Source organism: Cygnus atratus, chromosome 1 (genome assembly GCF_013377495.2).
Source record: "Cygnus atratus isolate AKBS03 ecotype Queensland, Australia chromosome 1, CAtr_DNAZoo_HiC_assembly, whole genome shotgun sequence".
In the NCBI taxonomy this organism is placed as follows: Eukaryota; Metazoa; Chordata; class Aves; order Anseriformes; family Anatidae; genus Cygnus; species Cygnus atratus.
The window spans coordinates 60,013,312-60,039,456 of NC_066362.1; the positions used below are offsets into that span (position 1 = coordinate 60,013,312).

General features: G+C 42.0%; 1 protein-coding gene across 1 annotated transcript in view; it reads right to left on the minus strand.

The window, feature by feature from the left end:
* TBXAS1 (thromboxane A synthase 1) overlaps positions 1–26,145 on the minus strand; it is a 178,430-nt gene that overhangs the window by 126,982 nt on the left and 25,303 nt on the right. The window contains exons 3-4 of the mRNA XM_050709650.1: positions 22,539–22,591; positions 198–294 (exon numbers count right to left, since the gene is read on the minus strand). Of these exons, the coding sequence (XP_050565607.1) occupies positions 198–294; positions 22,539–22,591 (150 nt within the window). The remainder of the gene's footprint in view (positions 1–197; positions 295–22,538; positions 22,592–26,145) is intronic.

Below are 26,145 nucleotides of genomic sequence, written 5' to 3' on the forward strand. Positions count from 1 at the left end.
TCATCCACAGAGTGTGCTGGTAACAGGAGCCTTTGACTGAAATGCATACAGTGAGTTTATATACCTTTAAGTTTTAGGAACCATGTTGTACTCCTCCCCACCTCTATTTCCAGCTGTCTTGCAGTCACTTTTTATCTGAGCTCAAATGAGCAGTACTACCACCTCTGGCCACAAAGAGGACCTTTCTATCTACTTACAGTTCTGTTGGTGAAGTTACTGAAGTCTGTCACTAAGATTTGCTTGATCATCTCTGGTGTGGAGACCACCACAAACATCTGGCGACCAATGTAGTATCTAAAAGAAAGGAAGTAGAGAACCATTTTAGCAGATAACATCAATGAGAGAATCATCACCTTCTCTAAAATCTCTCTCTTGGCTTGAAAATACTTGTCATGAGCAAGTACTACATAAAATGTATTCCCTTGTGTAGATCAGTATCTTTCCTCCTCCCTCTCAACTATTAAATTAAGATGCATGATCCTGGAATTTAAAGGAAACAGCTTAAAACCTTTTACTGATTAATCAATACTTAGCCAGCATTTTAACCTAATGGTTTACACACCCTGCACTCACTTGTGAATTCTGGACAAAGTGATGCAGTATCACTAAACCTAACTACACAGAGGCAAAGCATTAGTAACCAACAACTCCAACAGTCATGAAAGACCTGCAACATCAATTATCCTGCAGCTAGTCATACAAAATGTCGCCCCGGTGTGGCTGCAGTAAAGGCACACTTCCACCACTTCTATTGGAAGCACTGGAACTGAGCGCATCTCAGACCACAGGCTCATCATCACCGTGAACATACCCATCTAACAGATACTGAGGGATGAAAAGAGAAAAAAAAAAAAAAAAAAGCTGCAAGGTTCACCAAGCATAAAGACAGTAATAAAACTTTAGGGCAAGACTGGGTGACAGGGGTGTCTTGCTCTCCGCTCATACACCTTCTATCTCCCTGCTCCCAGTTTGATCAGATCTCGTGGTGCCAGGATCTGTCCCTTGAGGGACTTGACACCATGGTGGGTGCTACAGAAGTACAGAGACCCACCCCGCACCCCATAGCTCTGAGGGCCACAGAGCTCCCTTCTCCAGCAGGATTTCCCCCAAGGCCCATGGCCATTCCATGACTGCTTGGCTGCTGTACAGGGCGTGGAAGGAGCATGGCCAGCAAGCAGAGGTTTCCTGCGGTCCCTACCTTTGCCGGTTGCTGGGCCGGAAAGACTATGCAGGTGGTGCTGCCTCTGCTCTGCCGGGAGAGAGGAAGAGGAGGCTGAAGGCAGGCACAGGAAGGCTCTGCAGCTCAGAGCACAGCACAAGAGCAGCACCACAGATGCTGCAACACTGCGGTAATATCAACGCCTGATCATTTTGGTACGATACAGCCTAGTATCAATATGTTGCTTATCACCTGTCTACATTGCAGCAACAGAGCAGACAAGCAAACCCTGGGCTGAATTAAATTTAGTAACTGGAGGTTCCCATGGCAATGAAGCTGCAGCAGCACTGATTCCACCAGGGGCAAACAAGTCAGACAAATATCTTGATTCCGAAGCAGGGTTTCACAGTCCACCTTGACCTCCATACCACCAAAACTCATAAGAAACAAATAGCAGAGAAGAGTAAGAAAAAAATCTTCAGGAAGGAAGAGCTCTTCATTTTTGGTGGGTTTCCAGAGAGAACAGTTATTTCCCAAATTCAACCCACAGGCTCCACTTGTACCTTAGACATGAGTTCGACATATTCTATTAAAATAAACCTTTCTCACTTCTCCCGGTTTGCTAAACCATAGCAAAGTATCTGCCTGTTAATGGACAAAGTTTTCTTCAGAGTCCTGATAGTTGCCTAAGGAAGAGCTGAGGCCTCATTTTCAATAGAGTTTGGATCAACCTTTGGCAAAAGATGATAATACCCCACATGTCCCTTCCTCATGTACTTTGTACAACTTCTCTGACGTCAGAGAGGCAAAGCAGGCTCCCAGGGTGAAAATCTTCACCCCTCCAAGCCTACCCAGGATGATCAGCCATGAATAATGGTGTCTCTTGCTGATCTCTGTTCACACTTTACATTTCTCTTCCCCTCCCCAGTGTTTCATTTAAAGGTTAGTGACCTGTACCCCAACACACAACTTTCCATAGGGGCCAAATCCCTAAAAACAGAGTCCAAATCTCAAGCAGAAGCCAGTTGTGTCTACCCAGACATTTTTTTAACCCTGAGCGCCAAGAGACACCACACTATATATCATGCAAAGCATGTTGTGTGTGTGCATGACACCTCTAGCTCACTTCAGTCCTGGGAAGTAGCAGAAAGCCTGCTCTGTTCTGCTGGAACAAGGGGACAGTACTCACAGTCAGAGCCCTTATGTCACAGTATGCTTTGTGCTCGAAGGTATTCAGGACTAAAATTTGGGACAGGAGCATCTCCTGCTCAAGCTGCTTTTACAAGAAAGTGACTCACAGGCCAAGCTTATGCAAACAAATCTATTCATCATCCTCCAGCTCAGACCAGTCATTCGAACTCCCAGTTCTGCTTCCACAGCTAAGCTCTTTCTTTTTTATTTAGTCTTCTCTAACTTTCTGTCTATAGGCATCCGCTTTCCCCTTCCTTATCCAGTTATAAATAAGGGCAGGGAAGAAGAAAGAAAAGAAGGGAAAAAAATCCCTTAAAATTAATACATTGAAAATACTGAAAAAAATATCTTATATTGCTTTTTAAACAAAGTTCTGCCTGCTTTTAAGAAACAACTGCTGTAAAACACACTCAGATGACAATCGTCTATTGTATCCCAAGCAGTAGAAGATCTCTTCCTACCTTTTTTTCCGTTCTCCTACTTTCTGAGTATAATCTTTCTAGTGTTTTCTGGGACAAAGAAAGAAGAGGGCATGTTTGGACATACTTTGGAAGTCAAAATGCACAAACGACGAGCATGACTTCCATGCTCTTCCCCTGAAGTTAAGGAAAAAGGATAAGAGCTACATATGAAACAAGATTGTATGAGCTATTTCATTTACCAAACACAGGTCTAGAACTTGCAAAACCACCAGAAATACACTTAACTGAGTTTTAATATACTTAAAATCCTCTGCAGGATCAAGGCCTCAGTCTCAACCCAAAATGGTATCTCCCAACTATAGATTTTTTTTACTTGATTTGAAATGGCAAATAAAAGATAAAATCCTCCTGAACAATAATCTATTCTTCCAAAGTAAATAACATATTCACCCCTGCCATGTTACTTCATTTTTATTCTGTATTACTACATGAGGATATCACCAACCTTGCATAGACTTAGATTTATTATTGAACAAAACCCGATATTCTTGTCAGATTTTAATAAATAAGAGTTTGAGAAAAACAAAAGCCTCCCAGCAAGTGCATTACAAATGGATTCATGAATAATTTAGGACACCACTTTTTATTAACTTTCTCTAGGTTAATCTTTTCACAGGGCTTGTCCACATGCCTAAGTCCTGCCTTTAACTACAGCACTACAGTACCACTACACTGCTCAGCCCAACCCTCTGTCATATTTTCATGCAGGGCATTCAGCGTGCAATGGAAGTGCTTAGGCTATTACTTCGTTCCTGCACAGAAACACAAATGTGTGAATATAGCATGGTGTCCTTAGAGCAACACAACTCTGTCCACATGGGAATCGGTTGTAAGACACCCGTAAAAACAAAAACTCATGACGCACACAAGTGTGATTTTCAAGTGTAGATGAGGTCTCACTTTTTTAAGCCACGCTGCAGGGGCAATTTCTCTTAAATTCTAGTTTAAAATGCAGCCCTCCAAACTAGAGGAAAACATTCCCATTTTTAGACCAGTGGTTTCAGATCCATTGGAAGACAAGACAGAGCAGACGTGGTTCATCAGCCCGAGGACAGAGTGGGCTTGCACCAGGCGACGAGGCGCCATCACCCCAGAGGCTGCTGGTGCAAGAGGCACGGAGCCTGTGGTGCACCGACCCAGGCAGGGCTGAGCAAAATGGTTTTCAGAAATGTTCAACAGAGGGCATAGATTCACTCCCAGAAGTCATGGAGAAGCCAGGCTGCCCTCCAGCGTGTTTACCAAAGGTCAAGGGGGTGGTTACACTGTGGTGTATTGAGCAAAGGAAGTTAATCTGCATCCAGAGTGTTTTAACAACTTCAGAGGCTACAAATACCTGTCACCTGCAGCAGTTTGGTTTGTAGGAGCAGTCACCGTTCATATAGCACCTCATGAAAGGGACACAGACTTCTACCTGGTTCAGGCTTCCCGCAGGACGCTGTGCTCCTCCTTGCACTTACTTAGTCCTTTAGTAGCTACGTCTTTTCTTTTATCCTCCAGGACATGCAGCAATCTAGCTATGACTTCTGCTGTTTCCCACATGCCCCACCAGTGCTTCTTGAAGAGCTACAGCCCTGGTAAGATAAGGGCCATGCTGGACAGCCCAGCCCCTGCAGCACCCAGGCAGACCCAGGACTCCTGGGGGCACAGCTTGCTGTTCCCAGGTGATGTAGCGGATCCACCAGCTGCTTGCAAATCCACAGAAGCGCCACCTCACTGCATGGGGAAAGCCAGAGAGCACACGGGGCACGCCATGGCAAAGGGCCACGTGTTTTTGGGTAACACCCGCATGGGAAACACCTGCAACCCTTTCACCTTGTTTATAGCGCTGCTGTCAATTCACAGAAGACTTTGATCTCCCTATCTATTATCAGTCCTGTGGATTACAAACACAGCACATTCATCATAAATCACATATATGTTGTTAGGCAATAAACAAGGTTTTGTTTTCTATGCTGCAGTCTGGTAAAGTACACAAAGATCATCTGGAAAGCTAAATGAAAAAAAAAAAGAACAGCACCAATTTTATTATCTCCATCTTCCTCAGGGAAGAGCAAAGAACAAAAAGAAATATATATATATATATATATATGTGTGTGTTTGCATACTTAGAAATACAGTGGAAAAGGCTAATTTTCTTAGGAAACATTTAAAAAAAAAATAAAAATCCTCGATCACTCTGCCTCTATTATTTAGAAACACTCATTCACCGCAGGCAGAAAAATGCAAAAAATGAATAGCACACTGCTTGTGTAAAATAGGACTCAAGGCTGGTGTTACTTGGTTAATTATTTCAGAGGTCAGTAAATTGATTTGTCACGAGCACTGTCCCCTCCTGGCTCCTGCTGGCAGCTCAGACTCTCCAGGACTAAACGATACATAACTAACAGCTGCAAAGCCCAAACACAGCCTTCACAGAAATGGCTACTTTAGTCCAAGAGGAAAGAAAAGGAGGGGACAAAAAATTGCTAGGTACCCATGAGTCCAATTATTATTTGTGTTGTATTAGCAGTGAGAGTCCTCAAAGGTCCCTGGGCCCTAATTTGGTCAGAGTTATACATAAATAGGAGGCCTGGAGAGCCCCAGATTTAAATAACCACAAGCAACAAACAGCAGGGAAAACAAATAAAGTCCTGTACTTTCCAGCTGCAGGACCAAGGCACAGGCAGGGATGGAGGAGCTGGGAATTGCCAGCCATCAGCTCTTTTTCCTGTTGACTCCCTGCAGGACCAGGGCTCCTCAGCTGTCATTTACATCCGAAAATCTGGGGCTGGCTTTCTTCAGGCTTATTCAGGAAGCTCGCTGGAACGTCTGTAGTGCTCCTGTGCCTCTTCTCCTGCATCCCAGGCTGCGACACAAACCGAGGGAGCGCCCTTCCTGGACACTCGGTGTGCTCCAGACAGCGAACTGAGAAATGCACATGGCTTCTTCAGAGGGGGGAAAAATTTAAAAAAGACACCCTAGACACAGGTGATCTTGTTGCACATGAAAATGAAGCACTGGTAGCACTAAGCAGTCTCAGACACAAAGAAAAGTTTCCAACCACAGCTCTGCCAGCGCCCACATGCCTTAGCCTAAGACTAATCCAACCCATTGTATAAATTCATGAAGAAGACATGGCCACAGTGATTTCTACTTAAGAATAAATAGTTCCTCATTTCCTTTTTCTATGAATTCTACTTCTTTTCATGGCATGAAAGCTTCAAAATAATTCAAAATTAATTTAATTCCTGACTGCATTAAAAATATCCTGTAACAAGATGCCCAGGCACTCGCACACGCTGTCTGTGCTGCCCTGTATTGCTCGGCACCCACCTCTTTGTCCACAAACCCTGGATTAAAAATGTTATCTTCTACATACCAAGAACCTCGGCGCTATCTCAGGCTTGCACCTTGCCAAAAGACCTCTGCTTTCCTACTTGCTTAAGGAAGTATCGAGAAAGGAGGAAAATGCTGGGATTATTTATATTCTCTCCACCACGAAAAGCATAGCTACATTAGAAGGAGCTCCTCCCTTGTCAGGTGCAACAAAGGACCTGTGGCACAGGAGCAGGGTTAGCGGTAAGGAAAAGGGGTGCTGGCTAGGGCCACTGCAAGCTACAGAGCTGGTAGAGCCTTTCAAGTACCTTACACCATGTTGCAAGCAAGATCTGTTTCTGGGCATCTCTTACTTGGGCTAGGGTTTAGCAACCTGAGTGTCTCACCCTCATTTACCAGCCCCCTTCCAAGTCAGCAGCGTGGGAGATGCAGACTCCACATGGCTGTGTTAATTCATTCATGAAAAGAAGTAGATGACATTTACCCACGTATAAGGAATGACAAGGGATTAAATTAAGCTCACAAAGTGCCATGGGGAAGAAAAAACAACCCTCTGAATTATACAAGCATATTGGGCAATCTGCATCCATTTGGTTTCCTGAGGAAATTTTAGTCCAGATTCAAGTGCAAGGTCTGGTCACAGCAAGCCCCCAAACTCATGCCTGTGTTCACGGATGGGGAAGAGAAGCAGCAAAAGGGAGGGATGTGAGTAGAAGAAACATTTATTTTCTTGTGCTGGGCAGGCAGTGGGAGAAGAGCAGGGCCTGGCGGGGTGCAGGCTGTGCTCCTCCACAGCTGGGAGCTTCCCCTTCCCAGGGCCAGAGGGTTTATTTTGATGCCAGCGTCCAGGCGAAAATGACTGCCACCACCGCAGCGCCGCCGTTTTGCGTCACGTCACTCCTGCTGACTAGCTGCATCAGTGCACCACTTCATAAATGCCCAGTGAAAGCCATAAATAAGGGACCCTTTTTATAGGATGCTCCTGGAAATGAGAAGCGCTCTGATATTATTAAGAAGCCAGCAACTCCTGCCTGGAAGTAGGGTGCCGTCGTGACTGGGTGATGCTCAAAATGCTCGTAGCTCTCAACTTGGCAAGCTCACCAGAAGAAGGTTTCTAAATCTTTTCCCACCGTGTTTCCCACCAAGCTTGGACTGTATTAGTCTGTGTTTTGTTACCCATGTTTAGACTGTGACATTTTCACCAAAGCTTGTTTTGTCTGCGCTCGTTAAAGCACAGTATGCCTGACTGACCTCATGTGATGTTGCAGCAGACGTTTCCTGTGTGTTTCAGCGTATTTGTGTGCCTGGCCTTTCTGTGGGCTTGCGAGACACAGCATGAGAGCAGTCTCATCTTGGGCTCTCTGCACCTAATTCAATACCAAACTATTCCTTTTTCATGCCCTGTGAAAAAAACCACCAGGTTACTATTTCCAGAACACTGGATTACTATTTCCAGGGAAGGCTACATCTGGGAGATAGTGAACTTTCTGTTTCTCCAAACTTTACTTGCCACCATTTACGCAGTGTTCGTTTATATGGATTTGTGTGAGTCTATTATTTATATTCAACAGCATTACCTATTTTTATCAGTGCAGAAAAAGCAAAGGCTACAAGATGGCTGAGGACGATAAGCAGACAATATTACTAAGGTTAAAAAAGGGCAGCCCTTTCTCTGTCTTTTATTTAAGAAAAAAAGAAGAAGAAGAAGAAAAAGAAAAGGGAGGGAGATGCACATATTCTGATTTCTAGTCAGAAGCTGGAAGCAGCTTCCCTTGACAGACAGGTGAGCAATTTCTAGGAAACAACAGGAAGTGTGAGGGTGGCTGGGCTGCAGTCATTTCACACAAGATAAATGGAGATAGTGCAGTGTACTTGAAGATGAGGGATACAACTGGGATGCCACTCAGAAAAATATGGCTTAGAGAACATTCAGAAGCGGGGCGTGCAGGGCATTGCTGCTTTCTAGCAGAGCAGGGAGGACCCATCTGAGTGGACAGCAGGGAAACCAGGGAGGATCCTCTGTGTCCCAGGAAGCAGGAGAGCACGTGTGCATCATGGTGCAGGCTCCAGGGAAAATTTGGGGGTGGGGGACAAAAACACGTGCAACCATGCAGAGAAAATGAAACTGGGGAGATGTGGAAGGATTTAAATATAATTCGTGATATTATGATGCGGCAAGATACAGCAATCTATAGAACAGGTTGACTATAATAAAACCACAATGTAATAAAGTTGCTAGTTACATGCCCATCACTAACCTCATATAAGCAAACACTTCAAGAAAACTAAAACAAAACCTGTGTGATCTAACTTCTGCCTCTCATTAAAGCATTTCTGACCACAATAAAATAGAAACTTTTATTATTTTTCCTCCCTGAGACCTGACATCAGGGTACAAACAAAAGCCATGTGTAAGACTGCATTTCTACAACCTTCATCTCACATATAGTTTGCATATCATCGCCAGGACTCAAGTGTGACTAGAGATTTTCATATCTCCGGTTTTGGTTATCCATTTTAGCCCTAAAGGAAAGGAACAGCTTTCAGAAAACACTGAGCATCTCTATCTGCTGAAAAGTCATGTCCTGATACATATCTTCAAAAGAGGCATTCAGAACAGAGGCATTCAAAATCAGTAGGCTGTTTCTGTTTGTTTTAATTCTGTACTTTATCTTTTATTTCTGCCCAGGCAAGACAGCTCATCTGCCTCCTGTAAATACAATCAGCAGTCATGGACAACACAATATTTTATTTTTGCATGTGTTTGAAATAAACATAGACAATTTTCTATCAGCCTACCCCCTCTTAGTGGCATTTGGATGTTAAATCAATGAGAGGGCTGCAATATATTGTGCACCATCGCTTTTTATTCCTTTGCTCTGCTTACGTTAATGCAGATCCATGCACTTCTGGTATCATCCTGTCTTAATATTAGAATATTTTAATTCCTCCAAGATAGATGGGACTCAATGCACTGATTTCCTGCGCTGTGTACACAACACCGTGATGAAATGAGTAAGCCATATTGACTTCTGCATAACAAACTACACAAACATACAGTACGATGCTTTCTTAAATAAGAAACAAGAGACTTCAGCTCGGCCATAGCTACCAGCCTGAAGATATCTGAAGTTTAAGAAAACAAAAGCAGCGCTTGCTGAGTCCAAACAACGGGCATACCACACAGCTGGTTCACATGCCCTATGCTCACAGCTGCCAGCCAGCACCGGGCAGCCTCACTCCGGCAAGGAAAGGGTTGCCAGGCTGGCACGAGACGGGCAGTCACTGGGACTCGTTTTTCTTTCCTGGTCTGCCTTAAAAATAAGTTGAAACAAAGGAAAAAAGGATAGTAACCACCTACTGAGCTCCTGGGAATGGACTTTTTTTTTATGCTACAGCATACAAAATGCATTCAGGCAAGATTCTTTTTTTTTTTTTTCTTTTAAAGTCCTTGCATACCTATGGTAGTGTATACTTTTTCTATACATTTTTAAGACCTACACACACAAAATCATTTAATTTTGTTAATGCATTATTAAATGCGCACTAAGCCCAATAAAAGTCATTTCCCAGCGCTTTATGCATTTATCATGAAACCACTAGCAGAATTCTTTACAATAAAAATGCTAGCCGTACACATGACCAAACTAAATTATCTCGGGAAATGGCTAATATCTGACCATGTGGAAACATTAGAAAGCTGGGCTTTGTTATAGGACTAGAAGGAAAAAATAGATACATTTTCTTACAGAAAAAAAAAAATCTAAAGATAGAAATATTTTTAATAGCAAAAAAAAAGCTGCAGCTCCAGGAAATTTTCCTCAGTCAATTCAATCTGTGTCGTGCTGGACCTTAAAAACCCATTAAAATAACCGTGATAAATTTCCCAACCTCTTTCAGTGCACCGCGCAGAAGACAAAGGAAACTGCAATTCAACAGAGAAAAGGAAGAAAAGAATGGAAAAAGCTGATAGATTGTGTATCAGTGGTAACATCCTTGCTCACAACAACAGGCGAATCTACGCCACAAAGGATGGCAGGAGCAGAAGGGATGTGCACAGCTGACAATGGCACTCCAAAGTAATGACTTCCAGGAAAATCTGCTGTTATGAATGGACAACACGCTGCTGGGAAGCAGTTGAGTCACAACTTTCATAACATTGCAAATTATTTCAGCCTAAAAACTGAAGTACTGAAGGACACAGGGCAGATACAGTCCTGGTAAGACAACTACGGGGATAATATCCTATACAATCAGCTAATGTGAGCACCTGGTTTAAATTATTAAACCTCACTGAAATCCATGCAAGTTCGAGGAATTGACCCAATATTTAGTGTGTAGTTATACAACACAGATCGTATTTCAAATAGTAATATTACTAAGAGCACCGCTCCGTTGACCTATTTTTTCATTGACCACCTTGTACGTATTATCAATTGTAACAAATACGCTTCTTTTGCTGCCTTTTTTTTTTTTTTTTGGAGCCAGATGGTGGGGGTGGAATTTTATAAAAAAATTACATTTATGTTTTCTTATCCTGTGACTACCTGAATCCCTGAGGATGATGGAGCTCGTTTAGTCCTCTTCAGCGGAGCTGCCCTTCCACCCTGTTCACCCACCTCCCTCCTTCTCCTGAAGGACAGCCCCAGCACGGCGCATCACGACGGTGCTGAGACCTGATCCCCACGCATATGCTGTACACATTCAAGCTCTGCTCATGATTCTTTAGTCAGCTGTCCCCAGCCCACATTTGGCCACTCTGGGATGTTAGTGAGACGTAGGCTGAAGAATTTCTCTTTGGCTTGGTCATAGCTGCTTGGCTAAAGGCCTCAGGACTCCTGGGGACCTGCCTCATTTCTGAGCTGAGTAAATGTTATCATCCAACATTGCTTTACTATATTACTTCCAAAACCCATTGGGTCTCTGATGTCTGCTGGAACTATTTCCTAGAGCCCTTCCCTCCAGACAGTAGAGTGCACATGAAATGCCAGTATTTGTACTTAATATTTTTGGGAAGAACATTTCTCAACAAAAGCTTACATTTTTAATTGCTCAGGGTCTACTTAGAAAAAAAGGGAAAGCAAGCTGAAAGCAGGCCAATGCAAACAGCACATATTCCTTCTAAACATGCTGGTGCTGGGGCAAGATCAAGGGACTTGATCCTCATGCAGCAACAGAGCTATAGCAGAGATATAACCCACTGAATCTATCCATAACCCCAATAAAAAAGGCAAAAAAATACAGGCACAAATGTAGGATGAACCATCACTGAAGTAAATATATTGATCTATCAAAAATGATTGAAGACTGACAATAAAAGGGTTATAAATGCTCAGAAGGAAAAAAAAAAAAAGAGAGAGAGAGAGATAGAGGAGGGAAAAACAAAAAACCAAAACCCAACCCACTGAAAAACTCCCACCTGCATTCACAGGGAAAAATGGACTGGAACAATAAAACACAATGGCAGTGCTTGTACGTCTTTGATAGCTGCCCCTCCCAAAAGCCTGAACAGCCTTGCTATAAACCAAGCAAATGAAAATGTAAATGCGTGAGCAATTGTCTGGGGGATTCAGATACTTCGTGTCCTGTAGGCAAAGAAAGAAAGGGGAAGAAGGAAGGGAGAAGGCACCACTTTTAATATTTGTAAGTATTGATCATGCTCTCCTCACCTGGAGCCCTTTTAATCCAGCAGAGACCTCACAGTTAAATATTCAATGCTGCCTTCACGGCAGCTTCAGCGCTGCTAGCAAAAGCCTCTTCTCCTCTGACCTCAGAACAATTCGCTGCTCCAGCTCCTCCAGCAGGAGGGGACAGGCAGGGACAGCCCGCAGATTTCTGGGGTGACAGCCGGAGGAGATCATGGGAGCAGCCACTCACAGAAATGCAGTATTCAAAATAGCAGGTTCAAAAGAAGCATGGGATGGGGAATTGCTCTGAATGCAATGCCCACAGCAGTCAGGTGCACGTATAAACACAATGGTGTATCAATGGTGCATCAGGGACTACTCAAAGGTTTAAAAACTGTGTATTTATTCAAGCATTTTGCTATGGAAATCAACAGGTACAGTAGTTTCCCAAACTCAATTCCATTTTTCACTATTGATGAAAATCCAGTTGTGTTACTGTCTTGGACAAAAGCAAATAAAATGCCACTGACTTAAGAGAAAAGTTGGGTCTGCAGCAAGAATAAATTTAGTCACTTCAAGTATTTAATCTTGCAGTTTTACAATACATTTCTCTGCCTCAGAATCAGAATTTAAGTTATTTTAACAGAAAATAATTTAATATTTAAAGGCCAACACTTTTCCACATGATATTACATTACCATCTGACCTGTTTTAACTCCTGCCTCTGTGCTGCACTTTTCGACTGATTTTCTCATTCTCCTGCCCCACGCGTAGCTTATTACCTGTTGGGCCAAATGGACAGCCAGTGGACATAGAAAATTGTTAGGCTGATTTGATAATATTTTACTTTGGTCCTTCCCACAGAGTATTTCATAAGATGTTCTATGTGATAAAAGGCCCCAAAGAACCAAGATCCTCTCATATTGTCATTTTCGAAAGACACTGCAGCAATTCCCAGTGTCCTTGCCAAAATCCTTTTTCAATAAAACAGATTCCAACATTGAAAGAAAAGCTTGGATTATTGCTGAGTGATAAAATGTCTACTGCTAGCCCTTACAGAGTCAGAACATTGCTCCCAACTCACTCCTTTTTCTGTAAGCTACTTTAAGATGTCTGGATACGTCTTAACATTTGCTGTACCAAACCTAATTTTATTCAATAGGTAACATCATCCAAAAATCAAAGTTATATGACATGAGAGAGACCTAAAAACATTGGGTCAAGACCCTCAAATAGTCATGGCTCTTTGCCTTTAATGGAGCTACGCTGAGGTAAACAACAGCTTGAAGGTCCAGACCACTATTTCCAGGCTTGTTTACACGGGTGAAGAGAAGAGATTCTGGGACAAGACATGGCCGGAATCTTAACTCAGACTAGGAAAAACTCCTATGGGAGCAAGCCTTATCAAAATAATAATTGCTGAGGGAGTTGGTCGCTTTTTTCCATGATTTAGTCTGTGCCATTCCACAACAGCTGTGTCTGTGCATGGGATGTGTTTTGACGTTACTATAGCTGTTTAATTATACCAGTACAATTTTATCAGGATGACTAAAATAAATCCTCCTTCAAGACAAGCCTTCAGGTTTAGCCACCAGATTTAAATGAAGGAAAGAAAGATTCCCAGTCCCCAGGGTAATGGGGGCTCAAGCTCATTCCACACTCACCGAACTAGGAAAACAGGAAAAAAAAAAAAAAAAAAAAAAAAGCTTAACAGTTGAAAACAACTTCTTTCCCTGCAGTGGGCTATACTTTTGCCTATTGCCTGATGAAATCATACCCAATTCCCTACCAGCAGAAGGTCTGACATAAAGCAGGCTCTCCAGGGGAGGAAGAGAAGTAGTCAAACAGAAAAAAGGGTAATTTGAAGATGGTGCCAAACCAACAAAGAAAAAGGAGATATTTTGTTTCCCTTATTACTAATAAAACATAGTAGACTAAAATTGATCCCTAGACTAATAAGGTAGAAGAAAAACTAAAACCTATATATGACAAAACAATAAAAAGGTAATGAAGAGATTTATGGAAGTACATAAAAACCTTGGAATGACGTAAAATTGTCAGGTCATGTTACTGTTTTCAGCTCAACATGGGTAAGAAAACAAGGGAGGAATAAAAATTAGAGCATGGAGGGAAGATAGCATAGGGTAGAAGGGGATGGGGAGAAGGAAGAGAAAGAAAACAAAGCCAGGGCAAATGTTGTTGGGGGGGGGGAGGGCGGAATGCAGCTAGAAGCATGAAAACAATGCCCACAAGACATATCTATTAAGGTAAAAAAATAAAAAATAAAATCCAGAGCCAGGGTGGTGGAACCATCAAAGGACAAGATGCAGTAATGGAATAGGAGGCACCTCCATAGATACCTGGGCAAAGCTGTAGTAATCCTCGAGGAGGAAAACGTGACAATTTCCAAGAAACTAAGAAAGTCAACCCAAACCCAGTCCTTCACAACACTTGGGTGTGCTCAGGGGCAGAGACCGCACAAGGTCTTTGCTCAGGACTCCCCCCCAGCATGGGGAGAGGGGTCTGACCAGCACCAGCACCTGCCTCCTGGAGCTCCTGGCAGCGAACTGAGACATGCAGCGGACTGGTTGCTGGCTTCCAGTTCCGTCTCTGCACCTTCTCCTCCAGCTCCCAGTGGGGGAATTGTGGGGAAGAGAAATCCCTTTTGCTTGATGCTTCTGATGGCACATGAGAAGGAAGCCAGAAGTCACTTTTGGATTTCTTTGGACTGCCACAAAGAAGGGTAAACTGGCAGTAGGGAGTGACCTGGAGAGTCAGTGACCCACTGCTCCTGTGAGGTGCTGGCAACCAAGGAGGGCAGGAGGAGCTCCTGAGTTGCAGCACTGGTGTAAAGCTGCTCTGCTTCAAAGCCTGCCAAGAGAGGGAAGGGGTGGGGACATCGGAGGGATGATGCATTTTCCTCCCTCTGTGTAAAGAGAGGGGGAAATGATTCAAGAGCCTCATTTAAAAATTGCTATGTGTGGCACCGGGAACACCAATTCACAATCAGATACATAGCTGGTGAAGTCAGCGACCATTAATAGCTACTGGACATTACGTATCGTATGCATCCGCTTCAGGTTTGCGGCAATGCTTCTGGCTGCTATAGGAAATTCTAATAAAAGCATTGATTTTGCTGTGCATATTATATAACACTGCTGCTTTCCTATACTTCCAAATAGGATTGGTATACTAAAACAACGTCCCATATTTTTCAGTCATTAAAGGCCCCAGCGTACTTCTTTCCGAACGGTAGAAAGGGGGGAAAAAATTACAAGGTGGACTTTACAGCCTGCTAAGATTAACAAATGCAGGCTCTGGTAGATGGTGAAAAGGATAGATTCAAGGTGAAACTAAGTCTAGGAAACTAGTTTTTATAACTATGGGTCTCACTCAGAACATCCCCTCCTCCTCCCTTAAATTAGGATGCCACAGTCTGATATGCAGGTGCTGATCATAACAGTGTCACACAGTTAAGAGGAGGCAATCTGTTAAGCAATCCTATCCCAAACACTTTAAAATGATGATATTAAGCATTAATTAGCTAAGAAGCAGGCAGTGCAGATCAAAGATCACCTGTATTGTATACTAGGTGTAAAACGCTACTCAGGCAACATGTTTTCAAAAGAAACTTCAGTTTTCAAATAATCTTAACCTGAAGCTCACAAGGACTACGCTTTAACAGCTGAGTACTGCACTACCAGTGTGCAAGGAAACATGGGTACTAAGAAACACCTCCTTGGGAGCAAGCAGAGGTACAACCTCCGGCCAGCCAAAGCTGGTACCTGCACATGCAGAAGCAGACCTCAATTTAATCAGGTTCCTCACATGCTAAGACATGGTGCAAGGGCCTGCACTACTGTTTCAGTCATCAGAGCTGACATAGCCGTAGCCAGTCTCACAGAGCCTTTCTGCACCGAACCAATGCTGCCTCAGTTGAGCTGTACTGACCAGGGAATTTCCCTCTGTGCAAACACTAACTCACTGAAGCTACAACCACATCAGGCCACACGCTCTTCAAGTACAGAAATGAGCATGAGGAACGTGGTGCAGCTGACTGACACTGTCCTTTGGTGCCTTGCCAAGTGCAGATAAAATATCAGCCTCATTTGGTTGGATTTCACACTCCCTTTCCAGAGGTGTAAAACCTTACATCAGGTCTTTGAGTTATGTCAGCTTGGACAGCTGCAGTGGAGTCATGGTGCAGTCATGGGTGGAGGAAAGAAACGGAAAAAATGCAGCAGGGAGCACATACCTGCACTGCAGCCACCCCGGGGCCACGTCTAGAATCTCACAGGAAATGGGTGGTTTTGCACCCAGAAGAATTCATCACTTGCACCAAACTTTTCCATCCAAATGGTTTTGCCTGCACTGAGGACTGGGACCACGACATTTTGGTGAGCCTTTGGGTCCTGTGTTTGTGAATACCTAGAAAAAAAAGTCCTGTCTTGGACTGCAAGAGGCTACAGTGACAAAGTGAAAACCAAACTTCACAGAGCAGACAAACTCAAGTTGAATGGTTCTTGTGGGAGGTCATAGTCCACATGCAAGATTTTGTCCGTGGCTAAGAGCTCATTAATGAACGCTTTCCAGTTACTAGTTACTAGTTCCAGTTACTAGTACACTGAGCATCACTTTGCTTTGGTCCCAGAGACCAAAGTACATTTGAATCATGCCAGAATTAAACTATTCAACTAATTTACTACAAATTCAGCCTATAAACTGCATCCCACAGGTCTCTGTACACAGAGCTTAAACCCTTCACAATGATTAGGCAGCAAACCTATTACAACTGTAACAGTAACACCAGACTCCAATTCTCAAAACAGTGTGACATGTCACCTTTCGGGTAAATCTCTAGACATCAGTCCCACAAAAGGCTATGTTTTCAAGACCAATTAGCTTGAGAGGGAAAAGATACTGGTGATGATATACCCCTAAGTAACACACAAGTTATTACAGCAGCTTGATTTAACTATTGGAACTAACTGTAACCAATGCCTAATTATGGCTAAGCGTGGGGAGTCGGATGGAGATGTAGCATTTTAGCGTGGCACTAATTTTTAGCCAGGAATATCATTAGGTTTGGGTTCTTCTTAAAAAGACTTTTAAGAATTAGCGAATTCCAAAAGTGTTAATTAAAAAAAGTAGGGAGAGGGGAATCTGAGAGTTTAAATTAAGAATATTAAGATTCCCCCATTGTTCAGTCAATTTTTGAGATAATCTCTTCCATTTCAGAGAGAACAGCTAGCACATTACACAGAGGAACAATAAAATTTTCTACATGCAGAGTGCTGTCAAAAGAGAGGGTGGAGAGGGGGAAGAAATATTTTTCTCTGCATTAACTTCTTTGAGCTACAATAAACCTAGGTGTTTATGTGTACCAACAGCAGTTAAAATATTTTTCAAGCACAAATGCAATTGTTTCTTTTACAGCCCTGATTCATCAGGGTAGATAAACTTCTGCCTAACTCAAAGCATGTTGAGTAGCACCATTGACTTTAATGGGATTACTCCTGTGCTCAAAGTTAGGCACATATTTAAGGGTTCTCCTGCACAGTGTCCATGGTTTGCAAGTATTTAAAGGAAAGAGAACTAATTCAGAGTAGCAGTTCTAGGTGTGATCAACAATCCAGCAGAGTCAAAGAACATTATCACAACAGACAAATAAGAAAACAAAGTGAGGAAAAAAAAAATCTTGACTGGTTATGAAAGACCTAACTCTGGTCCAAAAAAAAAATAAAAATGTATTGCTCTAAGAAAATAAAAATCCAGGCAAGTGAGGCTACCAAAAATCTTTATTAGATTAAATGTGAGACAGAGATTATGAGGAGCTATAGATCAGAAATAGAAAGCCTGGTTTTCTTCCCTCCCCTATGCTTGCCCAGCAATGATTTTCTCTAACTGAAATACGAAAAGTAAATTGTTTAAAATATCAAAATAAATGAAGGACCACAGGAGAGGTGGTAAATCCGTTAGAGCCCCAGTGTAAAAGAGGAAATCAAGCAGGATAAGATTGTTTCATAAAACTAAATTATTTCTTTACATGAGTCTTCAGAGACAAAGATGAGAATACCCGTCCCAGGATTACTCTTGCCACGTACAGCAGAATAAGGTTAGAAACCAAGAGGTAAAACACAACAATAACAACAACAAAGCAAACAAACAAACAAAGATCAAGTTTGTGAAATTAAAATGGCAGTAAAGAAACTGCTTCCTCAAGTAAATTAAGTGCATGATGAAGATATCAGTTGTTCCTTGCAGGATGAGATCCTGCCCCAGTCCACTTTAGGTTCTCAATGTGGTGTTTGAGGAGGAATAGCTGGTAAGGATAACAACTTAGGAAAAGCTCCAGATTTCCAAATCCCAGAAAAGCACGTCCCTCTTCTGCACACAAAAGGGGAAAGCTCCAGGCCTCTGTAGGGACTAACCAGTGTGCCTCAGCCCTGATGCAGAGGCCAGGAACAGCAGCAAGAAAAGCCTGTTTCTTGTCCACTGCCATTTGGCTCTGGACTCATCTGCAGAAATGCTAACTAGTCCCATCTGCAGCAACCATTTCTGGGGGGAGAGGAGAAGTCAAGCATTAAGACAGAACAAACTCCAGCTGCATAGACTTCTGAAAAGCTCTCAACTGCCAGTGTAGCTTACAATCACAACTAAGCCCTGGACACATTTCAAGTTAGTGACTGACTCCATGATCTATCCTAATCCTTTAAACCACCCAACCATTTAAATGACCAGACTCAATCTTGGTTCCAATAATGACCTATTAGGAAATAATTCAAGGAATATTAGGAAGTCTTTGAGGAAAAACAACACAACAAAACAAAAACCAAGCAAACAAAAACAAACAAAAAAGATCAGACAATGTGTAATTCCATAAACACCTTAAGATAATTTTCTACACTATTTTAAGTTGCTTTCTGTATATTACTCTAAAATGTGCTGAAGTAACCTGATGCAAAATAAGATGCTCTTTTTATGGGAATAGAGCTCCATTCACATCGGTGTTTTCACAAAGTGCTTCAGGAGTGCATGCACGTACCTATTTTTCTACCTGCACCTTGACATGCTTTCCATGATGTTGTGCTGATCCTGGGATGCTTATGCTGGAGCCCAGCAGAAGCTCAGCATGGGTAGATGCAGTCTGCTGCTGGTGGTTTTACTGGGGCATGAGAATGGCTTACAACCGGATCTCATCAGAAACAGACTCGTTAATTCCTCTCCACCATCAGAGAATGCAGATTTTGAGCTTGTTGACTCCCTTTAGCAGTACACAACTCAACAACCCTCCTGAGTCCAACCCTGGACTCAAGCGCCCTGATTGCCATCTCCTTTCTAGGGCAGGTTTAATCCAAGCACCCTATTCTTGCTTCCCCTGGACTCATCCCTTTACCTCTTCCTTATACATTGTTCTTGTCCTCATTAGCACTTATTCTACTACATAGTTGGCCAGACTTCTCACAGCAGGTTGAAGCTGAGAGTTCAAATGAATGAAGAGCAAGAGTTGGATTTGGTCTGCTGCAAGCTGTTTCAGATGCAAAAGGACATGAAGAAAGAGTATCACCCCGCAAATTACATTGAATTTCAATCTTCTGTTCTTACTCTTTGATTACATAGAGTGAGGTCTATTTTATAAACTCATATACTCTTGCCCATATCCAAATGTATTGCTATGGCTGAAGGCAGAATACATTCAGTCACCTGTTTTCTTGTGGCTGTGTTGCATTTTCTGATCATTCACTGGTGGAGTGTTGCTGGGCCAAGAGTCTGTTACTTATTTTGGCACTATTTTCCCACTCCAAATCACTAATACTCACTTACAGCGCTGTAAAGTCATAATAATGCAACTGCAGTAAGTGGTTACATGAATATGAAGTGTGTATACAAAGTAAAATCAACTCAGCCACTACATCTCTGCTACCGTTGTAGCAATCACTTTTCTTACTCTATCAAGTATACTCTCCCTATTCATTTCTCATCAGAAGTTCTTTGTTTCCCTGCCTCCTCTTACCACCTATTTCTCACCAGTAGTCAAAGCCTGCAATTGAAATGGAACAACTGGATATTGCAGGGTGAAAACAAAGCATCAAAACAAGAGTACATCCAAAAAATAAGTGACAGAAGTCACTAAGTTCCACAGAAACCAAGACTAGATTGCTTTCCAAACAGGATGTCTTTCACTTTCTATTTTTGATATGGGAACCAGCACGTACATTTTAGAGGACAGATTTCTTATATAGAAGATGCTCCAAAATGCAGCTGAACCAAAAGCTATCATTCTGCTGCATGATCTACTCAAAAACTATGTCAATGGCTTGAATTCCCTTTGTTCCAACTCTGCTTTTGCACCAAATGCACCACTTGGCCTCCATCTTGGGCCATCTCTATATGAAAACAGACAGTTTGCACAGCACACACACATCCAAAGACAATTTGTATTGTCTCTCTATATAAAAGAGTAATACCATCACCTCTCCTTTGGATCAGCACACAGAAGCGAAGGAAAAAAATGCTTTTGTGACCTACAAAAGCCTTACTTGAAATAATTCTCTACGACTTGAGGCCTTTTGGAATGGAAGGGATATATTGTTTTGACTTGATTAAAGCTGAAAAGTTGATTTGACATCCTGTTGTCAAGGAAACCAATTCACACACAAAAGAAAACAGTTGTGATGGTATCATTCAGACTATTCAAGTGACCTTAGAAAGAAAAAAAAGGCTTCAGTTCCAAAGATTTGTATTCAACTCACTTCACCACTGTAGAAATAAAGATTATTGCTCTTTATGCTTATTGGAAAGCAGTTTTCAATCTGGAAAAAGCAAAATGCCACATCTTCTTCCAACTGCCAGATCCAATACTTCGCTGGGGCCGTGCACATAAACACACCTACCATTTACTGCCTATTTCAAAGAACCACAGAAAGAATCACACAGATGCACAGAGAAGGAATTTCTGTAATTGACGGGACCATGATAAACACCCCCCAACACATACACACATCTATTGAACACCAGCTCAACAAGTAGGGTTTGAAAATGTTTTCCTTCAACTACAAATCAAGCTTACCTCAAGCACAGCAATATTTGAGCTTAGCTTTGTTTTCCTGGGAGATATCAAAAGCAGCATTTATTCTCTGCCAATATCCCGGATCCCTCACAAATGAAGTTTTCCAAGCACACAATAAATGGTATGCAGTTATGCCCAATCTGCTTACTCCTCCTACCTAGTGGATCGCAGGGAAGCAGAGCTGTCCTGGCTGACCACTACCACCACCATCCAGCTTTGCAGCCCATGCAGTATCCCAGAGGTTTCATCCCCTGTCAGCTATGGGTAGATGGGAGAAATGAAATTTTCTATCTATCCACTCACAGACTGAAATTACACACCTCTTTCTCCCATGACATTGCCTCTGCCTGGCCAAGTGAACAGACAGATGACTAAATAGCAACTTGTCTCAGGTTCAGCTTAGAAAAAATAGGCACGATATTAATAAGGAGGGAAATATACTGAGCTATGAATGCCACTGTTCTTGCATTATTGTCATTTAAGAGCATCACACCAAAGGTCACGGAGATAATAAGCCTCAGTCCTTTTGCATTTGTTACACAACATACAAATTACCACAGTGTTAATGAATATATTTCTCCATTCCTGGCCAGCCAAGACAATGTATTATTTCCTATTAGACAAGTACCTAACCCTTGGAATTCATTATTTCCACTGCTTCTTGCAGCACTTTGTCCTTAGGGCTGAGCATAAATGTCACAAGAAGGCTGTGACTGGAGCATCAAATGCTCTGTATGGCTGAGTCTGACTTCCTTTTGATAGAGCTTTTTTGGCTGGAAGAACATCCAAAGTGTATTTGTAGTATTTTTGAACAAATACATACACGCATTCATATATGCTCTTTTACAGAGTTTCTTAAAACTCCTGGAGAACACAGGAAAAAATTTTGATCTTGTCATTACTTTATGGATATTGCTTGATACTTACACATTGAAGTAATAATTATGCTAGAAACACCAACTCACCAAAACAATAGAAGTTACAGTGAAACAAGTGCATTTCCACTTAAAGCAATGACAACAGGAAAGTAGTTCTCAGAAAAGAAATAAAGATCACAGAAATGTGGAAGTGCTGGATGAAGAAATACACTTAAACCCTCTTTACTCTGAATAACCTGCTAAGGGAGCACAGCTGAGATATAGAGAGATGAATGCTTCATTTCTAAACTGTACTTCATTGTATTTTAAGTTTAGTATTTTTGCGTAAAGATAGCCAGCAATAGCTGAACCAAATTCACACTATTTCATAAACTAGGTTTTTGTTTTTGTTTGTTTGTTTAAGACATTAAATTATTATTTTCACTCTTCACATAAATATAAAGAATACATTATGTTATAATTACATGTATATATGTTATGTTATATGTATATATGTTATAATATGTTATAATTATTTAATTATAAATATAAAGAGAATATTGATGCTGGTAGCGTTGTATCGTTCTGAGAAAAAATAAATTTTATGTGCATATTGGAAAGAAGTCCAGCACCAAATGCTGAACTAAAATAAGCCAAGGATACTTTCTTCATGCGGTCAAAGAACCTCCACCTCTATCACGCAGTCTGAAATACTGCACTCTGCATTTCAATGAGCATCTTATTGTCGTATATTCTCCTCTCCCACCCAATAAACTCAAACCAAAGCAAACAGCAAGACCCACAAAAGCAGAAAGCTGAAGGTACGACTAATCTTACCCACAAACAGGTCCATACTCCTTTATGAGTTTTGTATGGTTTTCCCAAAAGCCCTGGGTAAAAGAAAAACATCACAATATTTTAGAACAGTGCTTAACAGAAACCCAGAAACCCTGTTCCACGGTATTGCTAACACTCACATCAAAGCTCTGAACCTCAACCAAGAGAGACACTGCATTAGCTGATAATCTCATCTCTCTCTTATTGTCCATCTCTGAAAGGAGAGTCTACAAATGATGATTGAAGGAAAAAGAAAATCTGGAAAGCCGTTAATATGTTTTCAGAGCTTTACAATCCAAAATGTGTTACCATTTCACAATATTTTTGATTAATTTCATGATCAGAGTCCTGACTCATAATTTTATTCTGATACGTGTGTAGATGGAAAAACTGACATAGAAATTAATAACAGAATAAGTATGACTTATAACACACTAGAGAAATGGAGGGAATGTTGAAAAGGTTGTGGGTTGTTTTTTTTGTTGGTGGCGGTGGGGATTTTTTTTTTTGAATAATGTAACTAAAAACAAAACAACCCAGCAAAATTGGAGTTTAGCACAAGGCAGTCCCCTGGGAGATTCTGCAGAATAGTAAGCAGATGTATTTTAACAAACTTTTAGAATTTTCACTGTGTTTCATTTTCATAATTGATGAAAATTGGTATCCATTTATATAAACATGTCTGCCTCTGTACTAAATTGTTAGTGTCCTAAATGAATTTAAATTGATTAATCTGAAAGAAGGTGTGTAAAAATTATCCCCAAAAGTGAATATAAAGAAATCTGTTTTAACAAAACTGCAATACTTGAAAATCATCCTGCATTGTGTTTGTAACTTGTCTATGGAAAAATAACACATTTGACTGCATTAATCTGCATTTATATTAATTCAAGGAAGACTACTGTGCTCTATCTTCATTCTTTAGAGAAAACTCAACTAACAAAACAGAATACTTAAGTCTCATATTCAAGCTTTCTTATTTTTAAGACATGCTGAAGAATATTAGCTAGAACAATATGAACTGTTATAAATACATAAACCACAGACATAAATAAACAAGACCGTGTAACCTGTTAATGCACCGAGAACATTTTACCACACTAAACAAACAAGCAAAAAATCTGGTAATCAAAGGTAGTTGCCTCACTTATCACTCTCGGGTGTTAACTTAGCACACAAATAAGCAAACTATGTGCCACCACCTCCATTTCTCCTCTCATAGAGCCTTTGGATTGTTTTTTATACTTAATATAGATGGGGGATTTTGTTTGTTTGATTGTTGATTTTTGTTTATTTTACTTTTTAATCCTGGAATTGTATATGTTTATTTTATGGGACAAAATGTCTTCAGGTTAAGGTAAGATCTTTAGGTTTTTCTTAAGCAAAAAGATAAGACACTGTATGGCATGTTAGAAAACACACCAACACAAAGAATAAAACGAAGGAAGCGGTAATTTAGAGGATTGTTGGAAAAATTTCATGTTCCTACCTGAAAAATACCTTGGTACTAAGGGAAGCAGAAAAGCCTCCTCTGTTACGACACAACAACGAAGTGGGACAAAGCCTTTGCAGTACGGCAGCTCCACACAGCTGACTCAAAGAGGCTTTTTTCAGCAGACACTGAAAGAGGGGCAGAGACAAGCACACGTCCATGCCAACCTGTGCTTTGCCACAGTGATGTTGCCCACAGCTGGGCAGCCGGGGTGATGCCAGGGCAGATTCTCCCCAGCACCATTCTGCCAGCAGCCACACAACACCAGATAACGCGGGCCCGGCTCATGGGCCCACGCTGGCCACGTTGCTCTGGAGAGCATCCCCAGCCTACATGAACACACCAGGGCAGCACGTGAGGTAAAGCACGGTGGCGGCATGGCAGAACCAGGCCTGTGCTCAGCCCACTTTCTTCCTGGCCTGGGCCTTCACAAGGGAGGGATACCCCAAGCTGCAGCCCAAGCCCCCTGGCTAAGCTTCGCCCTGGAGCACGAGGACACGTGCACGTATTGCCCTTGCTGCCTCTACCAGCTGCGCTCTGGCAAGCCGGCAGGCTACCACCATTTATTTACAAGAAGCCTGTGCTTTAAACAATTCAGTGAAGAAACCTTCCAAAAATCTGACTTCTTGGAAGCACTTCTGGCTCACTACTGTGGCGTCAGGCAGAACCTGTTTCAGACCAGGCCTGTTAACCAATAACTGCTCTTCCACCTCCAGGTCTCCTAAATGATTGCACTGAGTTAAAATTAACTTATTTCCCTATTTTCCTCCCTCCACAAAGTGAGAAGTACAAACCTGCAGGATGGGGGGAGGAAGGGAGTTGAAAAGTAACCAGGAGAGACCATGAGAAAGCACCCTCAGGAGCAGCAGAAGCCCCTGTTCCCCGCAGCCCTGGTCACTCCGATGTCCTGTGCTGCCGTGCCTGTCCCCACCAGCCGCCCTGGTGCCGCTGCTGTCTTGGCCCTGCTCTGAGGGCACGTAAGGTGTGGTGAGCACCCAGCTGCACATCTCACCAGGTAAAACACCAGCACGTTGCATGTGAGGGGCCCTGAGAGGTGGCGGTGGCCAGAGCATAGCTGAGGGAAGGTGTGTGCGCATCCCTGTCTGCAACAGAGCGGGACAAGGCCAGGGATGTGGTCCGGAGCTGCTGTTGAGAGGGAAAGAGAGGGTGGAGGAGAAAGGTGGAGGGGGAAGAAGAAAGTGCTGATGAAAAAAGCCTCATTACAGTTGATAAAAACTTCAGATTTTTTTAGTGTTTCTTTTAGTGTTTCTTTTTTATTCAGTTATAATATGCAAATATAAATCAAAATCAACAGCCTTATCTGAAGTCCCTGCAAGATTTTCAGCTGGCTGCCACAGGCATAACCTTTCAACTGCATAGAGATGGGGGCATACGAAGGCACTCACATTTCTCCTAGATAGCCATGGAGAAGGCCAATCAACCAATGACCATCTCAAGTATGCAGTCAGGGGATATGCCACATCCACAAAGCCCTGACAGATTTGCAGCTTCTTCACTGAACACAGCTTCCAGTAGACAGGTACCTTGAAAACCTCCTCCTATGAGTCATGTTTGAAGTACAGCGAGCCTCATAACTGCTACTGGCAACTTTTTTTTTATTATTATTTTAATTTTTTTAAACACTAGCCAATGTTAATCTCCTCCAAGGGTTTACAATTGCAATTGTACTTAATACTTACAGGATAACTAAATATCTGACCAACACTAGCAACTGTTCTACATGACAATGGAGGTAAGAGACCTCTCCTCAACTCCCAAAGACCACCCAGTGGGTGAGCACAACGGTGAGGAAGCAAACTCAGAAATTGTGCCTGCCGGACATGTACCCAGCGGTTTAAATGGCCATAAGTCAGGAGCTACAATGATGCAATGTGGGGGTTAGGGAATGGAGAACAGGGAAAAATGGAAACAGATGTATTCTATTTTTTATTTTTTAAAGGAAAACAGAAAGAAACCGAAAAGCAAAACAATGCACTATATTATGAGATGACACCATGCACATCAGGAGGAACTATAGCACATTAAACAGAGATTGGTAACAATGAAGTGTAAAAACACAGTAAGTAATGCTGTTCCAAGACAGAAAAATCACTT